We start from the raw sequence: 17493 nt of genomic DNA, 5'->3' as shown, positions 1-17493 counted from the left end.
TCTGCTAATTGGTGATGGAGAGGGGCGATGGCAGGTTAACAAGGAGATAGCAAGTTGGATGACTCATATCGCCTGCTGATATGAGACATACTGGTTTTGAACTGCCTGTTGGAAGAATGAGTATGTAAGAGTTTCTCTGTGCTTGATTAAAAGCTTTGTTTTTATTGTCTACTTTTCTGTTTTTAAAGCACACAATGTGGAATTACTATTCTCTAACTCACATTTTCCAGCTGTTATCTCTTGTCTCGTCTCTACCCTGTGTATGTGTATGTCACTCACTGACTTAATGCTTATCTGAACACACAGATTTGGTTGGCTAGCATCATGTGAGATGATTTACAACGAATGCAAATGATCTGTTACCATCTTGGCTGCTTAACCAGTGCCATAAAGGCAAGAAAAAATATGCTGGTAAAAATAGAGATACTCTGTCAAAATTCAGTAATTCTCAAGAATTTATCAGCTATAGCTTCGGGTCCAAACAGGATAGCATCTGGATCTGGACCAGGACCATGGTATGCCTATTAGTTACCTTAGGGGGGATTGAGAGAGAGGGCAGGTTAACAAGGGGGGTTGCGTTCAGCATTTTGCTGATAAGAGGGATGGCGTCCCCCTTTACCCCCCCTCATATCATTCATTGACTACAGTCCAGTGGTTTTCAAACTGTGGGGCTGGCCTTCTGGTGGGCCACTCTAGGTGGGGCATGAATGACCGGGGAAACAAAAATATGGAGTTAAATTGTTATGATTTTGTAGGAAAAATATACAAACAAGAGTTTGATAATGCTATAATGCTAACATTTATTTCTCTAAAATCCAACATGGCTCTTTTTTAATAGGTGCTTCCTCAAATTTTATGGCACTTTCAGACATAGAGTTGTCTTGCTTTGGTCCAAATCAGGGACTAATTTTGTTACAAAGTTGCATAATTGCCTAGAGTTGGTTTGTAATCTCGTGGTAGCATTTACGAGCGGACCAGATCAAATGCCTTGTGCCAGAAAGCTGCTCTTGTTTGGTCAGAATTTCCTTGCGGGAAAAATCCAGGAAGTAAACAAAACGTAAGAAAAAAGATAAATGCGACACTTTCTAATGTCACAATGGAGGGACAACTATATGGGTTGATTTTAGCGCTGGTCATTGTGGACTATATTGCTGTCATTGTTTATTTTAGGCAAACCATACAGTTTGAAAATGAGGCGCAGCTCAAACTAGAAAACAATGTTTGGATACACTGGATGCACTGAATGTGCATATCAAGGCAGTACAGGAGGAAACAGACATTAACAATCCTCCAGGACTGTAACATGCTCATGCTTGTTTAACCCAAACAATGTGTAAGGTGACTGCAGTTGGTGCGGATCTTGGTCTGAAAACATTCTCACCACAAATGAACTGCACCAGAGTTTGTTTTTAACTGAATTAAGACCACCTTTTCAAGAAGGTTTTGGTTTGGTTGTTTTGGTGTGTACCCAAGCATGATTGCTGTGTTCACACCTGCCCAAATGAACCACACCCAGGGAGCAAACAAACTTGAGTTCAAATGAACCAAACCAAACAGGGCAAGTGTGAAAGCACCCTTATTGGACTTCTGAAGGGGGGCTTTACAGAGAAAGTTTGAGAACCACAGCTAAAATATAATGTAAACTGTCATGAACAATGCGTAAAAACAAGGTGTTCATATGCAGTTTTACAGAAAGTTGCATAGATTGTTGTTGACTAATGCATACTTATACTTTGTTGACCTCTAATGACTTAGCATACACACAAAAAGTGTTAAGTTGTATGAATGACCCAGTTAGTGGGTTTGTGCTTTAGGGTTCTTTTGCAGGGTTAATTTTTAATGTGATGTGTTGAGAGAAAGGGAGCAAGAGGGAGGGAGGCAGAGTGGTTGTGGGCAAAAATCCATTTAGCTGTATGTCACTCCTTTGTGGCAAACTTCCGGCCGAAACAAATGTGCTCTGCTGTTGTGTGTGCATGGCCACTTTGAACTTTGGGCTAACTTTTGGAATTAGTTAGCAAAAGTTCAGCCAGAGTATTATTGATTTCCTCTTTACTTTACTCTCCTGTTTCATCCCCATTAACTTGTACTTTGTACACTTTGCAGCATCCAGAATATTTAACTGACCCAGTGTATCTGGTTGGACACATCTGCAGGGCAGTCTCAGCCAATCAAATCATCTTTAATGACACTTTACTTGTATTACTAAAAAAGGTTGTGACAGTCAGTGGGTGAATTACTCTGTGGCTCCTTCCCAAAATGACATCCTCCCCTGTGTGCTCTCTTGGTGTGTCTTGCTGTCATCTTTATCTCATATCCTACATCCTCTCTATCTCTATCTTCCCTTTTGTTGGTTATCCTGCACAGACAGGGACAATTTCAGGCAGATCTGAAGGTGATCAACCTGTCTGACCCCTCACAGGTCAGCCTTTGTAGCATTGGACACCTCTCTCCCTCACACAGACTCCGCCATCCTCACAGGCCGTCTGTCTGTCTGTCTGTCTGTCTGTCTGTCCGTTGATCTGTCTCACCCTCTCTTCCCTCACCTTGGCTTCTCAAAGCCACCTGCCAGTTCATGCCTGACATTCCAGCTCCCAGTCCCTCTTCCTTTAAGTCCCATCCCTTTTAACTTGAATATGACCAGAGTGAGAAGTGAAAGTAGCTGCTGAATAATGTATGACCCAACTGTTTGAGATTCTCTCTATTTTCAAAAGCAAGGAGAAGAAAATAAGTTAAATGTATTTCGGAGACGATAGAGAAGTCGCAGCCAAGAGGAGACCAAGTCTGAAGACCTCTGAGCGTTGGCTAAAATGGGACGTATGGTGCATTGTGTTGATGTATACTATCAGAAACATAGTGGAAATGTTTTTACTTTTTTGCCATCGCTCATTTTTTCCCTTCAGCTTTTCTATCCAACTTTTGTTCAAAACATTCTGTTTCATCTGTCTACAGCTTCTCCATGTGGGGGAAAGTCTTTGGAAACGTCTGGTTTATTTCGACCTGTTGTCTGGTTTCAGTGGAGAAAAGCAGCAAATATTTACTCTGATCACTTGAAAGAAAACCCACTAACAACACATTCTAGACAAGAAAAATATCAAGCAAACAAAGAAAAGAAAAGCGCAATTTTCTTGTCTCTCCAATGTTAGTATCAACTCCGCACAGAGTGTCCTCTGTGATTCACTGCAGCACACTGTGTTCAAACCATGAGTGCAGCTACTTTCTGTTAAAAACACAGTCTCCTTTTCCCATCAAGCATCAATTACTTCAGTGTAAATAGTTATTCGACAAGCGATGAGAGTCCTGTCACTGGAAATGAGACCTAATTGAATTAGCCAAACTTTCTTAATGACACTTTAGATTATTTGCTCCCCTCTTCACAGCCTACTGGATTGGCACCAGAGCAGCATGAAGAGTCAATTTCAAGATAGGATTTGAGTAAATATCAGGGTAAACTTTCTGACTAAACTTTCCTCCAGATTATAGGGTACAAAACTACCCTGAAGTGCTAGATACTTTCTCAATGTCAAGCACCCACGCATTAAGCAAAACACTTCTGTAGTCAGAGGTTCACTGGAGATAAAGTTTTCTCAAAAGTCCAACTCTCTCCATCTCCCTTCAACGCTGTCTATCATTTTCTGCGCCCGATGTGGCTTTCTTCTTCAGCGTTCTCATAAAACCAGTCTGCTTGACTAAAGCGCTAAACCAGTAAAGAGGGCTAGAAAACTTCTTCAGCAGAAATATGAGGCAAATCCCCCCAAAGCCTAATAGTTTGGCCCCAATACTGAACAGGATTAAAAATGGCTCATGTTTACTGTAATTATGTAACATGCCCGTTTACGAGTGAGAGTGAGAATATGGACTATCTGAGGTAGGTTTGAGTGAAAGAGCTGCACATAGTGATGTTTGAGGGAAGGAAAATTGCTTTGTTGTTGCTTTTAATTATTCTTTTCGCCACTGAGCCAAAGAAGGTAAATTAAAAACAGAACTCTATTAATAGATGTGTCATGTTATTCATGTGAACTGTAGATGTGTGAAACATTTCTTTTTTTTAAGATTTAATTACATCTCCTCCAGAAAACCTTTCGCTTCACGTCATTAACATTATGAAAGGTAAGAAGATGGGCGTTGAGATTACTGACGACTGCAAGACCATTTGGGGCCTGACACAGTCTGGGCAACTTCAAAGTGTTTGTGGTCAAAGTATAACAGATTTCATTTATTTATTTACTGAAATATTACACCCTCACAGGCAAATAACCTATTTCTGGACAACTTTATGGGAAAAAGATGGTAAAAGAAAGCTGTCTAATAACCTGGATAATGAGATAACCCCAATTAACCCTGCTTGGTTCTTCTTAGCTGTAGGCTAGGGACCAGGCTAATGAGAAGCTTCACAGCACTGCCTGATCGTACTGCAGCTTTTAAAAAACATTCCTGCAGTCTCCATCTTCAAACGAATCAATACTTGTCGTAATTTGAGTTATTAGGCCTCAAATCAACATTGGTGTTCATGGAGGTAGTGAATTGTAATAAGACTCAAAGTGCAGTGTTAATACCTAATTAGGTAATCTGTGTGGAATTATGGACAAGGTGTCATATGGACACCTTTGCTCCTCCACCTGTCCTCTAGACGGCTGCATTGAGCTTCTTGCAGTACCAGGTCCCCTGATTGCCGCTGTGATCAATACCTGTCTGCACACCTGTTTCATCAGCAAATTATTCTTTCAGGATGTACAAATTAAATTAACTCTCCATCATTCTCACATCACCTGAGATGAGTTGTTAGCATTCCAGCTAGGTCTAGCAAATACTATTAATAACTCTGCTCCATTTAGGATCATTAAATCGTACAACTCTGCATACAAAAAAGTGAATGAGAACTCAGCTGCTTAACAGATTTAATAAGGGTTACAAGGAACTACAATATAAGAAGGAATGCAGACACATCAGTCAGTTACAAGGCTCTCTGCTTTCCTTACAAATTAAGTCAGATTTTCAGAAATTCATTGGTAACCTTGAAGAAATACTTCCACTGTTTGGGGGATATGATGGTTTGCCTTCTTGCTGAGATTTAGATCAACACCACTCTCATAACTGTCTGTTCAAAATTAAGCTATTGCCAGCTGGACATCGTAGCTTAGCATAAAGACTGGCAACAGAAAACGTGTGGCCAGGCTTGGTTCCAAGTAAAAATGAATTGGCCTACCAACATCTCTACAGTTCACTAATTCACAAATTCACATGTAAAGCAGGATTTATACTTGTGCGTTCACTCTATGCACAGTCTACGCCATAGCCTACGCACATGGCCCACCCCGGTGCAAGCATTTATACTTGGGCAGTGGTGTGTCTGTGTCACTCTGCAGTTACACCTCAAAAACACTGGCGTGCAGCGGGGTTTTTGAGAAGTGCTGTAAAGTTTAGTTGATTCAAAACACACCCAAAACATACATTAAACATGGCTTAATAGCAACAATTTCAAGTACAAATACATAAATTGGCTACACTTTAACTCGCAGGATTCACAGACAAAGCATTTGTGTTTTGCTGGACACGTTTTCCACACAAATACAACATGCTAATGTTTTTAGCACAAGCCTATGGCACTTTACATTGTATAAATTAGCCCAGCAGCTAGCAGACTTTTCCTCGACTCATATGAAACCAGGGACAACAGCAACATTTAACACAGGTAACGTTACAAAATTTGGCTCCATTACAACTCACAAGGTTCACTGACAAAACAATTATCCTATACTTAACATGTTTTCCAAACAAATACAACATGCTAATGTTTTTAGCACAAGCCTATGGCATTTTACATTGTATAAATTAGCCCAGCAGGTAGCAGTCTTTTCCTCGACTCATATGAAGCCAGGAACAACAGCGACATTTAACAAAGGTAACGTTACAAAATTTAGCTCCATTACAACTCACAAGGTTCACTGACAAAACAGTTATACTAAACATGTTTACCAAACAAATACAACATACTAATGGTATTAGCACAAGTCTATGGCATTTTACATGGTATAAATTAGCCTCGCAACGAGCAGAGATTTCCTCTGCTCATATGAAGCCAAGATAAATCACACACAAGACTCAAAATGCTATTCTGTGGAGGCTTGGTTGTGAATCCTGCATTATACCTCAGCTGTTTATTCCTTACAAAAACTGAAGCGTAGAACAAAACTAGTTTATGCTTTTTTATTTTTAACATCAAATATCTCTTTTTCTCTCTCATTAAACATTAAAATATTTTTACTAACTCATCCTAAACTCATAAGCATACATATATTTTTCCTATCAAATAGCGTGCAGAGAATGATTTGGGGTGACAAGCTAACTGTGATCATCATATTAAATGGAGTTCATTTGTGAACTTAGGGTTCGGGAGCAGAGCCATGCCTCAAATACACCTCTAATTACCTGCCAAGCCTACTTATTCCTGAGCAACCAATCTTGCTCTGTTCAGATTTCTCGACCCACCCTCTCTTTCACTTCCCTTCATCCTTTACCCTCCCTACCTCATCCAACCCCATCCTTCCCTCTGCTTATCCTTACCCACATCCCCTCATCCTCTCTTCCCTTCTCCCCTCATCCCTTTTTATTCAGTCTGGTGCAAACCTCTCCCATGTCTCATTCTAGGTACCATCTGGGGCCTGTAATCAGCTCGGGCAGAAAAACACCTGAGATGCCACCCCCACACTGAGTTACATCCTCCCAGACCAACCTAAGAGAAGACATCCCTCTTCCACCTTCCACATACATCCATTCATGAGTCCTCAACGACAAACACCTCCTGAATTACAATTACACCTTTAAACAACATATTGTTGAGGCATGTTACTTGCTAGTGAATTTGCACTTGACTCTAGTGCAGAGGGGAATCTAGGAAAAAGTTTGTGTTTGGTCAGTGTGGCTTATTAGTTCGTCTTTCTTCTGCCTATCTAACAAATATGGGTGAGGGGAGGTATGGAGGTGTGGGTGATGGTCAACTGTCCTCTACAGCTCTATATGCACAGCCACATTGTATAAGCCATGCCCTTTGAAGGATCCTATCACATCTTAAGGATTTGATTTAAATCCCTCTTGTAGCTATGCTTGTTTCATACATTGCTTTTCACTTGTGATTGTGTCACAAGATGAAGATGCCCTGTGACTTTTACCGCCATTTTTAAACATCCCATCTTAGCAAATCTCTTGTATTGTGCATGTGTAAGTGTATCTCACAATTTTTGTATGTTTTCATTGAGTTAATTCAGCTAAGCTACTGATGAGCTTCGCAGTTTTTCTGTGGAGTAAATGATGAACCAAGTGCAATCTGGCACTGGCAATTAAATGCCACCTGCAATTATAAATTTAGCTAAAGCATGGCAAATATTTCATTTCACATCTCCCACTGGAATTTTAATCCTGTCTGAATGGGGCCTGAGTTGGCTCTGGGTTGAACTGCAAAGGTTTAAGAAAACTGATGGCTGATGCAATTATTATAAATCACAGGAGGACCCCAGGTTACAACAGTCCTGTGCAAATAGGTCTTACCTTCTCAATGTAATGCCAATAGATGTTTTTGTATGTGCGTTATTCCTGTTGTTACAGAATCAAAGCAGTCTTCACAAATATCCACACAGGATCATGTGTGTGTGTGTGTGTGTGTTGGGCACTGTCTGCTGCTATCTCTGACCAGAGAGTCACACCGATTGTGTTCCATGTCAAATGCATTTGACCTTAGCATCCCAAGGGGCAGACACACACACACACACACACACACACACACACACACACACACACACAAATAAACACACCTCCACTGTGCAGAGAGAGACATGGAAGGAGAGAGGAAGGCAAACAGATATCCTCCTTTTTTTGCCATTTCATTCTGTGCACGCTCTCTCTCTATTTCCACCTCTCCAACTGTCTGTCTTTCACAGTCCTCAACCTGTCTGCAGGTCAGAGTTATGACATTTCAAAGTCACCGTTACTGGCAAAATGTCAGAGGATGGAATGACAACAAACACAGAGGCCATGAAGAAAAATACAGAAATGTATGCTGCAGATGAGAGGAGCACAGCAGCAAGTATGAAGTTGGAAAGACGCAGGTATATGACTCGGAAGATCAGTAAAAGATGCAAAGGAGATGTCATAAACACAGAGCTCTCGGTGGCTATAGATAGATAAAATGTCACCAGAATCTTTGGAGAATGCTTTTAAGTTATCAGTATAGCTTAAATATTCAAATGCAAATATAAAAAAAGACTGTGTGTCGGAAAGAGACAACCAACTATTCAACCTCCTAACCTAACCTGAGTGAATCATGTAGAAATTCATCTTTTTAAAGTGTTGTTCAATGACAGCATACTATTAAATGTTTAGTCTTGCATCAGTGGGGTGTTTTTCAATTGCAGTGCAATTCCGGAGCAGTAGGATGTGGTAAATGTGTTACTGAAGACCAACATCTGCTGAAGGACAAACAGATGAGACAAAGTGAAGTCTGAATGAGGAAAAACAAATATAAAACCGTTTTCTACTTTATATTTGGTTTGGTGAAAAACTTTCACTCCTGGATAGTCGGATGAAATCAGTGAAAGAGGCATCTTGGTTTGTAGTTTTTTATATATCTGTCTAGATATTGGACGGATTATCATGAATTTGGTACAACTATCTATGGTGCCCACCAATGAATCCTGATCACCCGACTTTCCCTCTAGTGCCAACGTGAGGTTGACATTTTGGTTTCAAGTGAAATGATTCAACAACTGGATAGATCCCCTCAGGATGAGCAGTTATAAATTTGATGATCCTCAAAATTTCCCCTCAAGCCACATTTTGAAGTGAAATATTGATACAAGTATTTTGTGTAACATGTTTTTTCCACATAATTAAAAAAATAAACTCTGAAAAAGGGCTGGAAGCAGATCAACTCTTTCTTTCTTTCTTTCTTTCTTTCTTTCTTTCTTTCTTTCTTCCTTCCTTGAGAAATTTGCTTGCAGTAAGTTTTGCTTTCTCTTTCCACTTTCTCCAGTGCTGCTCATGCCAGGTAAAAGAGCAGCGTGCATCAAGATGGCTAACGTAAGTATTGGAAGAAACATCAGAGAGATTCAGTCATAAATGCTGAAGCCTCAGTCAGATCCAGATTCAGATTAGTAAGTGTAGTTAGCATCTTCTATTTATGTGGTTTGTTAGCTTGTTAGCTTGTAGGCTAACTGGCAGTGACTAACACGGAGTTAGTTGTGAAATAAACAATAATATCTACAACAATGGGGTTTTTGGTGGAAGCATGCTGCAGGATCTGGTTTATATCCAAAAACTGCACACTGTACCATGTTTGCTGACAAAATTTCACTAGGCTAATGCTAACTCTGCTCTCTTGTTGACAGGTCTTGTCTGTGCTGGAGTTTTCAGTTTTCAATAGGCTTTTGTATTAGTGACATACATAATCTAGCATGCCCAATGTACTTTTGATTCTCAGGTTATAGGAAAGTGCAAAGACATCGCCCCCTTCAGGAGAGGAATGTAATAACATCTCTCTAGTGACAAATACGAGTCAGTATATAAGTCAAACATTTTAGGGACATAGGCCTAAGTAAAACACATTTTTGAGTGGAAGCAGACTTTAGCTTTTCATCCAGCACCATCATCAGGTCAAAACTTTAAATATCCAATAGCGTGTTTTTATGACCAAATACCTGCAAAAACTAATGGCGTTCCCATCACCCTCAGCTGTACAAATTAGCAAATGTTAGCATGCTGACAACCTAAACTAGGGTGGTGAACATGGCAAACATTATTAGCTTGGTGAGACCATCATGATGATGTGAGCTTAACATTCTGTTTTGCTTTCTTCATCAGTTTGATTTGCTGCCATCCCAAACACTCTCAAGAAATTAAAATCCAACTGGGGCCAATCAGGGACTGGGGCGTAGTTGATGACGTAAAATGCAGGCTGCGGCTTGCAGAACAGTAATGGAGGCTCCCAAAGCAACAAGTGCTAACTCTAACATTAGAAAAGTAAACACAGCAATAAGTGAATTTATCACAGAAATAGGGTCAATAGCAATAATCAAACAATAATGAGAGTATGCACAGAATTTCTCAGAGGGAAAGATATTTTCTCAGTTTTTTTGACTGGATTTGACAAAAACTTTATCAACTGGCTCTGCTGGTGATGAAGATGTGTTGTTTTGTTATGCTGATTAGCTGGAGGAGTTTGTGTGTCACGGTGAGTACACCAGCCCACTGAATGTGTTTGGGGCAGCAGCGGGTCCAGACTGATACAGAGAGCAAAACAAAATGTTGAGCTCAGGTCATCAAGGTGGTCTTACCGGGCTGTTTAACATTTGAGCACTGTCATTAGCATTTACCACAAAACACAGGTGTACCTATGAAGAGACTCACAGAGCTGCTAGCATGGCTGTAGACTCTTAGTTTAGTTAAACTGAGCATATTTCAGGTACTGTAAAGAAGTGTGCTTCAGCTGTGACTGTTGGTTGGCTTTGATCTATACTTTAAATATTTTCGTAATCTACATTTTTCCCCCATTTCTGGTTGCTTTGATGTGCAAAGTTTGTTTGGATTTTAAATTAAATTATGACCATTGACTAATGTTATCATGACTATCAAGGTTAAATCAATAAAGGCAACCACCAAAATACTGCTAGACTTCAGCCAATCATGTGAAACTACTAAATATAGATTTAAAGTAAGCTTATGGCCTAAGGTAGTGTTCAATAGAGCATGTTTCTTGATCTTCCCAGAAACCCATAGCAAAACAAAAACTGCCCTTTGATTTCAGTATTCCAGTAGCGTGCTGGCACTACTGAACAAAATATGTATTCAGAGACTGGTTTGTGCTTTCAGACTTTTTGAGATTTATACGGTCATGTGACCTGACTTGTGATCTCAGACTGCCGCTTGGCAAAGCTTTATGGGCTCAGGCCCTGACTCCTATACAACATTCAGCTGAACAACTTCACGTTATGTGGCATTTGATACTGACACGGTGTCTACCTTTTACAGCACATAAAGCAGCGTCAATAATTTGAGCATTAAAGTCACGATCTGCTGAGTTTTATTTCCTTGGTTCTTTATTATCCCCATGTGTTTACTTAACACTATTTTTTACATGATATATAACTCTAAGGGTGCAGAAAGAGAGCAGTCTAAATTGAGTACAAATTAGGCCTGAAAGCCAATAAATGCAATGATGAGTTTTCCGTCTTGTAAAAGGAAGCACAGCACACGCTATGGGGCTCCCTCTGGCAGTAAGAGGAATGATTTTTATTGTAGCACATAGTGAAACTAATAGCCTTCCTGTTATGATGATGGTAATATTTAAGGAAGAGGGGTTTTTTTCCGTAACATAGTTAAAGTTAATGAGCTGCCCCACTCTCTGACTTTCCAGTTGATAGGGTGAATGGTTTGACCTGTGCCAGTAAACTGTCGATTGCTGGAGCAATATCTCTAATCTGTTTACACAACACAGACAGATAAAGCAGCCCTAACAGGCAAACAAAACAATGGGGATGGATGGATGGAAGTGATGGGAATCAGATGAAAGAGATAAACATATCTGAAAGCTTACTGACATAAGTGAACTGCCCTTATGAGAGAAAACTTTAAGTGCTTCTCAAAGGGTCCCATTAGCAAACCATACTTGATTATGTTGCTCAGCTGAACAGAGTGAAACTAAATGAATATCAGACAGCTTATTACCGACAATACTAAGCTTGTGAGCTACAACAGAAGTCAGTCAATCGCACAACACAATCAAACTCTATGCCACTCTTTCTACCTTCTCATTTTCTTATGCACAAGACAAGCACAGTTTTGCAGCTCGATTTCAATCAGTCTCACTTCAACTCTGGCTGTTTTCCACTTGATTTTATCCCCGGCTCCTTACCTGACACTCTGTGTCTGTAATATATCTGGATCTGTGGCATTGAGTGAGGCCACAAAACTGCCCAAAGGAATGTTTTCCATCCTGGTGACTGTCAGGGGGTCGGGGAAGAAGACGGGGCCCTCGTTGATGTCCAGGACTGTGACGTGTACAGTGGCTGTAGAGCTGGGGCCATAGCCGACATCAGGAACCAGAGCATCCTCATTCTCCACTTTGATGAGTAGCGTGTGGAATGCTGTGGCCTCATAGTCCAGAGGCTGAAGGGAGAAAATAATGGAATGTAAGGAAAGGGTAATAATGTTACTAGCTGTAGCATTTGAATGCATAGGGTGGATAGTTTTGTATACCTTGACGACAGACAGCATGCCCTCGTTATTGTCTGGGTTGGTTTGGATCTCAAAGCTCAGCGTGGGATCTCCGTTAATTATAGAGTAGATCGCTCTCCATGCCCCCGTGTCTGGGTCGTCCCTGTCGTCTACTGTCAGGTTGACCACCACACCTGTCGAGCCCTCATACACATATGCCTCGAACTGTTGGAGGAGACAGACAGACAAATCATCATTAGTAAGAAGGAAGCAGTGAGGATACTGAAATCTATAGACTATCGGAGAACAAATCAAACTGGACGCAGACAGAAAGGATGGTACAGACAAAGACTTTCTCTCAGGAGCAGATTTAGGTAACTGTCTTCAGACTGAATGTGAATTTTAGAGGCAGCATGATTGCACACAAAGTGGATGAGAACATGAGTTTAGACAAAGGCGTCTGCCCCAGCTGACTGTGTCTCAAACTTGAGTGAAAAAATGTTCATTTCATTTGAAAGAAGAAACTCAAGTTGCTGTGAGAAATGCACTGATGGAAAGCTGAGGACTTTGCAGTTCCTTGGTCGTCACTCTAGCATAAAGGCAACTGGGTGAAGTTTGACCTTGAAATATCCATGCTCCTTTTATTTGCTTTTCACATTTTTCTCAGGTTGAAAGTTTTAAAAGCACTCTTTAAAAATGAAGAGGGAAAAAAACATGTCTGTGGTCTTCTGACTTCTGACCTGATTGTGCTCGAACACAGCTTAGCCTAGTCGATAGCCATTGCCAAGTTTGCAGTGTCTTAATATCCTTTCAGAACACATCAACACACATCTGTGCCTTTTCTACAAAATGCACAGCTGTTACAGTATGATTATTTCACCATAGCTGCCCCACTTGTGGAAAAAATTGAGTGAACAAAGGAGAAAAATTTGCTTTACCTTCAGACTGAATTACCCTGTGGCGTTATTGACCGCTAGTGCTCTCGTTGCACTGTAGCAATGCTTTTATGAGTGGGTCCCCGTTTTATTTGCACTGTGCACATGCATGAGCAATGTGATGCACATTCCTGCTGGTGTTTTCTTGCTATTCTGCTGGTTGCAACAACGCACAAAGAAAAAATAGATACACACCATCAACCCTAACCCTGAGACTGCGAGCGAGCAAATATGAATGTTAACAATGCGGGGTGTAAATAATTCAAAAGAATAGGCCTTGCTGATGTTTTATGAGGATGGAAATGCCCTCGATGTATTTGTTAGACGTCAAGGATACTCACAATACATAACTTTAGTTTGTTTCATCTTCATCTTTATATATTTCTGCTTGGAGTCATTTTAATGTTGTATAAAACAAAAATATCCTCATTATTGAAATAGTTGATTTTAGGGAGGAAAGCTTCATGTTTGATTTGGGAAAGTTTTCGGCTCAGTAATACAGTTGTAAAATATCAGAGCTATTTTAATACTCAGATGCTACAGCTGGAAATAGGGGAAGAAATTACTGTAAAGAAAGAAAAACAGAGACAGACAGAAAGAAAGAAAGGAAGGAAGGGAGTGAGAGAGATAAATGATAAATGATGAGTTTGTAAATAAATGTCATAGTTAATCAATCTGTCAAGTCTGATATTCAGCAGTCAAATCAATTAAAAAGTGTTTGCCTAAACATTAATTCACAGAAGGACTAATAAACACATGACTGCATGGACAAACACTGTACAAATAACAGAATAAACACTATCTGATCCTTAATCATGAATTCTCCATAGTGCATCTCATTTATCTTTTAGTGTCAATCACTCCCTTATTGCTTATTGTTGGCAGCAGGCCTCAGATTGCTATCAATGCATTCTGCCAGCAAGTCTCTCAGTAAAGACTACATCCTGAACACGGGAACCCTAGCAGGAGCTCCAGGCAGGCAGAAGCAATTCTGTGCGTGTGTGTGTGTGTGTGTGTGTGTGTGTGTGTGTGTGTGTGCATGCGCGTGTGTCAGGACCATTATGGTGTCGCAGCTTACAGTGTAATCTTTCAGACACAGAACACTCTGTTTAAGGATAGCACTGGTCCAGCCTAGATTACTGCGTCTCCTGTCAGCCCACGGTATTGTTGTTTCACAGATTACCCTCTTACCGCCTTACACTGCCTGGCTCCATGCATTTATCTGAAGAGACACAAACATTGATTTCTTCTCTTTCCTTTCTTTTCTCCTTTTTTATTCATCCAAAGCTTGTTTAAAAAAACACACTGAACCATTCACAGTCATTTAGGGCACATAGGATAGAAGCACAATGTTCTTTAAAGAAGGAGGTTATGTTTGTGCCCACATGGTCATTGTTGGCCCCTTTTGTCCTGCAAGCCTGCAGTGGTCCGGTACAAAAGCATCATGTGGAAATTAGGGGGATGTTTGAAACATAAAAAGCCCAGTGCTCATTTTTAAAAACAAGTGGGATGTACTGGAATTTAAATTTAAACAGCAACTGCTGTCACTTTAGCGAAGAACCCCGAAGCAGTGAAAGCCCTTTTACACACGTTACCTACATGCCCCCACTGTAAGCACTCAAAGACACAAGCACTGTGATCAGAGACAAATGCACGTCATTGGCATTGCCATGCTCATCATCCTCTTCTGGACTTGAAGCGACAGATAACACTTGCAAGCTCTCTCACTCTTTCCTTCCCTCGCAAACACACACACACAAAAATACAGGACGGACACACAGACAACAGCCGGTCAGATTGGGTTTAATCATGTGGGGCAGTCATGCGGTTGGAGGAAACGCTGTATTCTGTGTGATGTGGCCACTGGGCTCCTGCCCTGCCGCTGATAAGGCCCCAATTCCACCTGGAGCACAAAGCAACCAGTCACCTGAAAGACTAGAAGGAAATGACTAACTACGAGGCAGAGCTCCCAGACTGAAATGACTTAAACACATTAAGAGTGGGGGGGGGGGGGGAAGAAAAAAGGTCTGCCTTCAAGTTTGCTTTTATCCGTGTGTGTGTGTGTGTGTGTGTGTGTGTGTGTGTGTGTGTTGGCTGTTTTCTATCTAAGACTCCCAGGCCCAGACAGAGAGCCAATTACAGTAGTGACTCTTGCTTGCTTCACTCTCAGAAAAAGATGACCACGTGACCATGGTCATGGAGGCCAAGAGTCAAACACACACACACACACACACAGATAGATAAAAAGAAAGACAGAAAGAAAGAAAGAATGAATGAATAAAAACACAGTTGAAAGAAGCCATAAATCACAGAGCTTTACACTCCAGACATTTAAGATTCTAAGGAGTAAAAACTACAGTGTGATATTGATTTTCTGTTTCCCCATCTCCTTTTATGCCTGACTTTTTCCAATAATCTGTCCCATAAATCTTCAAGGTAATGCCATGCTGCCAATAGATAAGGCACAACAATTTAAGAGGAAAAGATAAATACATGGATAATGTCAGGTTTCAGTCGAAAGTTTCAGCACTGTAATTGTTGATTACACTATTTACACCTACTTTGTGACAGCCACGGTGACTTTTGTTTATTACAGTCTGTCACATGTCACGTGTACTGGCGTGACCTCACTCCATCTTTCATGTGCACCTGCTGTGGGAACATGATGCTTTGGCTCGGTGTGCTCATCCACTAATTGCTCTGTCGTTAAAAATGCATTATAAAGGTATTCTCTTGCTTTACTAAAAACCTTGTACATCACAGTTAACCACTTTAACAAACCATGCTGCTGTGGTTTAGAAATATATATGTATTTTTTCAGTTCCAGGCCTCCATTAGCACTCAAAACATTGTTGTATTGTTATGTGTAGAAATATGCACTTAAACTGCATTACCATACAGCAATGATTTACCATAAACAATAACTGATGCAGACCTGATGTTCATAGTAAGAGATGACACAATTTTAGTGTGTGACAAAAGTTCAGTTTATAAACCCTTTATTTAATCAGGTATATCCTTAAGATCTATGCAGAGCCTACGCTGTAGCCTACGCAAGCGGCCTACGTCATTGTGAGCATTTATACTTGTGCAGTGGTGTCTGTGTCACTCTGCAATTACACCTCCAAAACAATAGCTGGCAGTGGGGTTTCTGTGAAGTGCTGTAAAGTTTAGTTGATTCAAAACACACCTAAAAAGCACTTTCAACATGGCTTAAAGGGATAGTGCACCCAAAAATTAAAATTCAGCCATTATCTACTCACCCATATGCCGAGGGAGGCTCAGGTGACGTTTTAGAGTCCTCACAACATTTACGGAGATCCAAGGGGAGAGGGGATAACAACACAACTTCACCTAATGGAGGCTGAGCGCCCCACATTAAAACGTCTAAAAACACATAACTGAAACCACAAAATATCTCCATACTGCTCGTCCGTAGTGATCCAAGTGTCCTGAAGCCCCGACATAAAAAATTGATTGGAAAAACGTCATTTGAACTCTGTTTTTAGCCTCATTGTAGCCTGTAGCTACAATGAGGCTTAAATGAAGTTTTTCAAATTATATCTGTAACTTTACTCATCCAATAGTTTTGCCTTTACATGACACTGACGATCACCTAATGGGACTGACAGTTACATCTTCTTGAGGTGAGATGAGGAGGTGTTGATTGTTGAGGAGCTGCTGATTGCTTACTGTGTGAATAGATCCTAAAAAGGACAGTGAACACCCACTGCTACAAGGTGAGTTTTAATGACAAACAAATAAACAAACCCAACAACAGACTCCGGCCACTGTGTCATTTTGTTTAACAGGGCAGTAATTGCCAAGCTTTTATGAGGAATTTGAGCTGTGATTATTGTTCCGATAATTCTACTTAAAATAGTATCATGAAATAACACAATGTAGGCACAATAATATATAATATGTATATATATATATATATATATATATATATAGATAACATTGTCAAAGTAATTCCTTACTATTACTGGAAAATAACAGATCAGTACTTAAGGCCATTATACATGTCAGTCAAGATATTGCAGTCCACAGTGGTGGTGCAGGTTCCTCCTGTTAGCTAACTGAAACCAGAAACTGTAGGTTTAGCTTTAATACCTTTTTAGCCATGCTAACGGCATGGCTGTAGGGTAACAATTAGGGATGGGCATGATTAATCGATAATTGATCGTTAAGATTGTTTTCGATAACGTGAAGTGTGTCTGTCTTGAAGCAATGCAATGAATTTCACTATGTGGCAGCAATGAGACATTTCACCAGCAGGGGGCGACATTTAACTATTTTTAGGAGACAGAGAAAACCTCCACTGCCTCCGAGCTGCCGTAGAAATCAAAAGGAA

General features: G+C 40.4%; 1 protein-coding gene across 1 annotated transcript in view; it reads right to left on the bottom strand.

Moving 5' to 3' along the window:
• cdh13 (cadherin 13, H-cadherin (heart)) overlaps positions 1-17493 on the bottom strand; it is a 460534-nt gene that overhangs the window by 66293 nt on the left and 376748 nt on the right. The window contains exons 10-11 of the mRNA XM_049574962.1: positions 12244-12426; positions 11900-12153 (exon numbers count right to left, since the gene is read on the bottom strand). Of these exons, the coding sequence (XP_049430919.1) occupies positions 11900-12153; positions 12244-12426 (437 nt within the window). The remainder of the gene's footprint in view (positions 1-11899; positions 12154-12243; positions 12427-17493) is intronic.

Source organism: Epinephelus fuscoguttatus, linkage group LG4 (assembly GCF_011397635.1).
Source record: "Epinephelus fuscoguttatus linkage group LG4, E.fuscoguttatus.final_Chr_v1".
Lineage (NCBI taxonomy): Eukaryota > Metazoa > Chordata > Actinopteri > Perciformes > Serranidae > Epinephelus > Epinephelus fuscoguttatus.
Note: the sequence above shows the minus strand (reverse complement) of the source record. Positions and strands in the feature narration are given on the sequence as shown.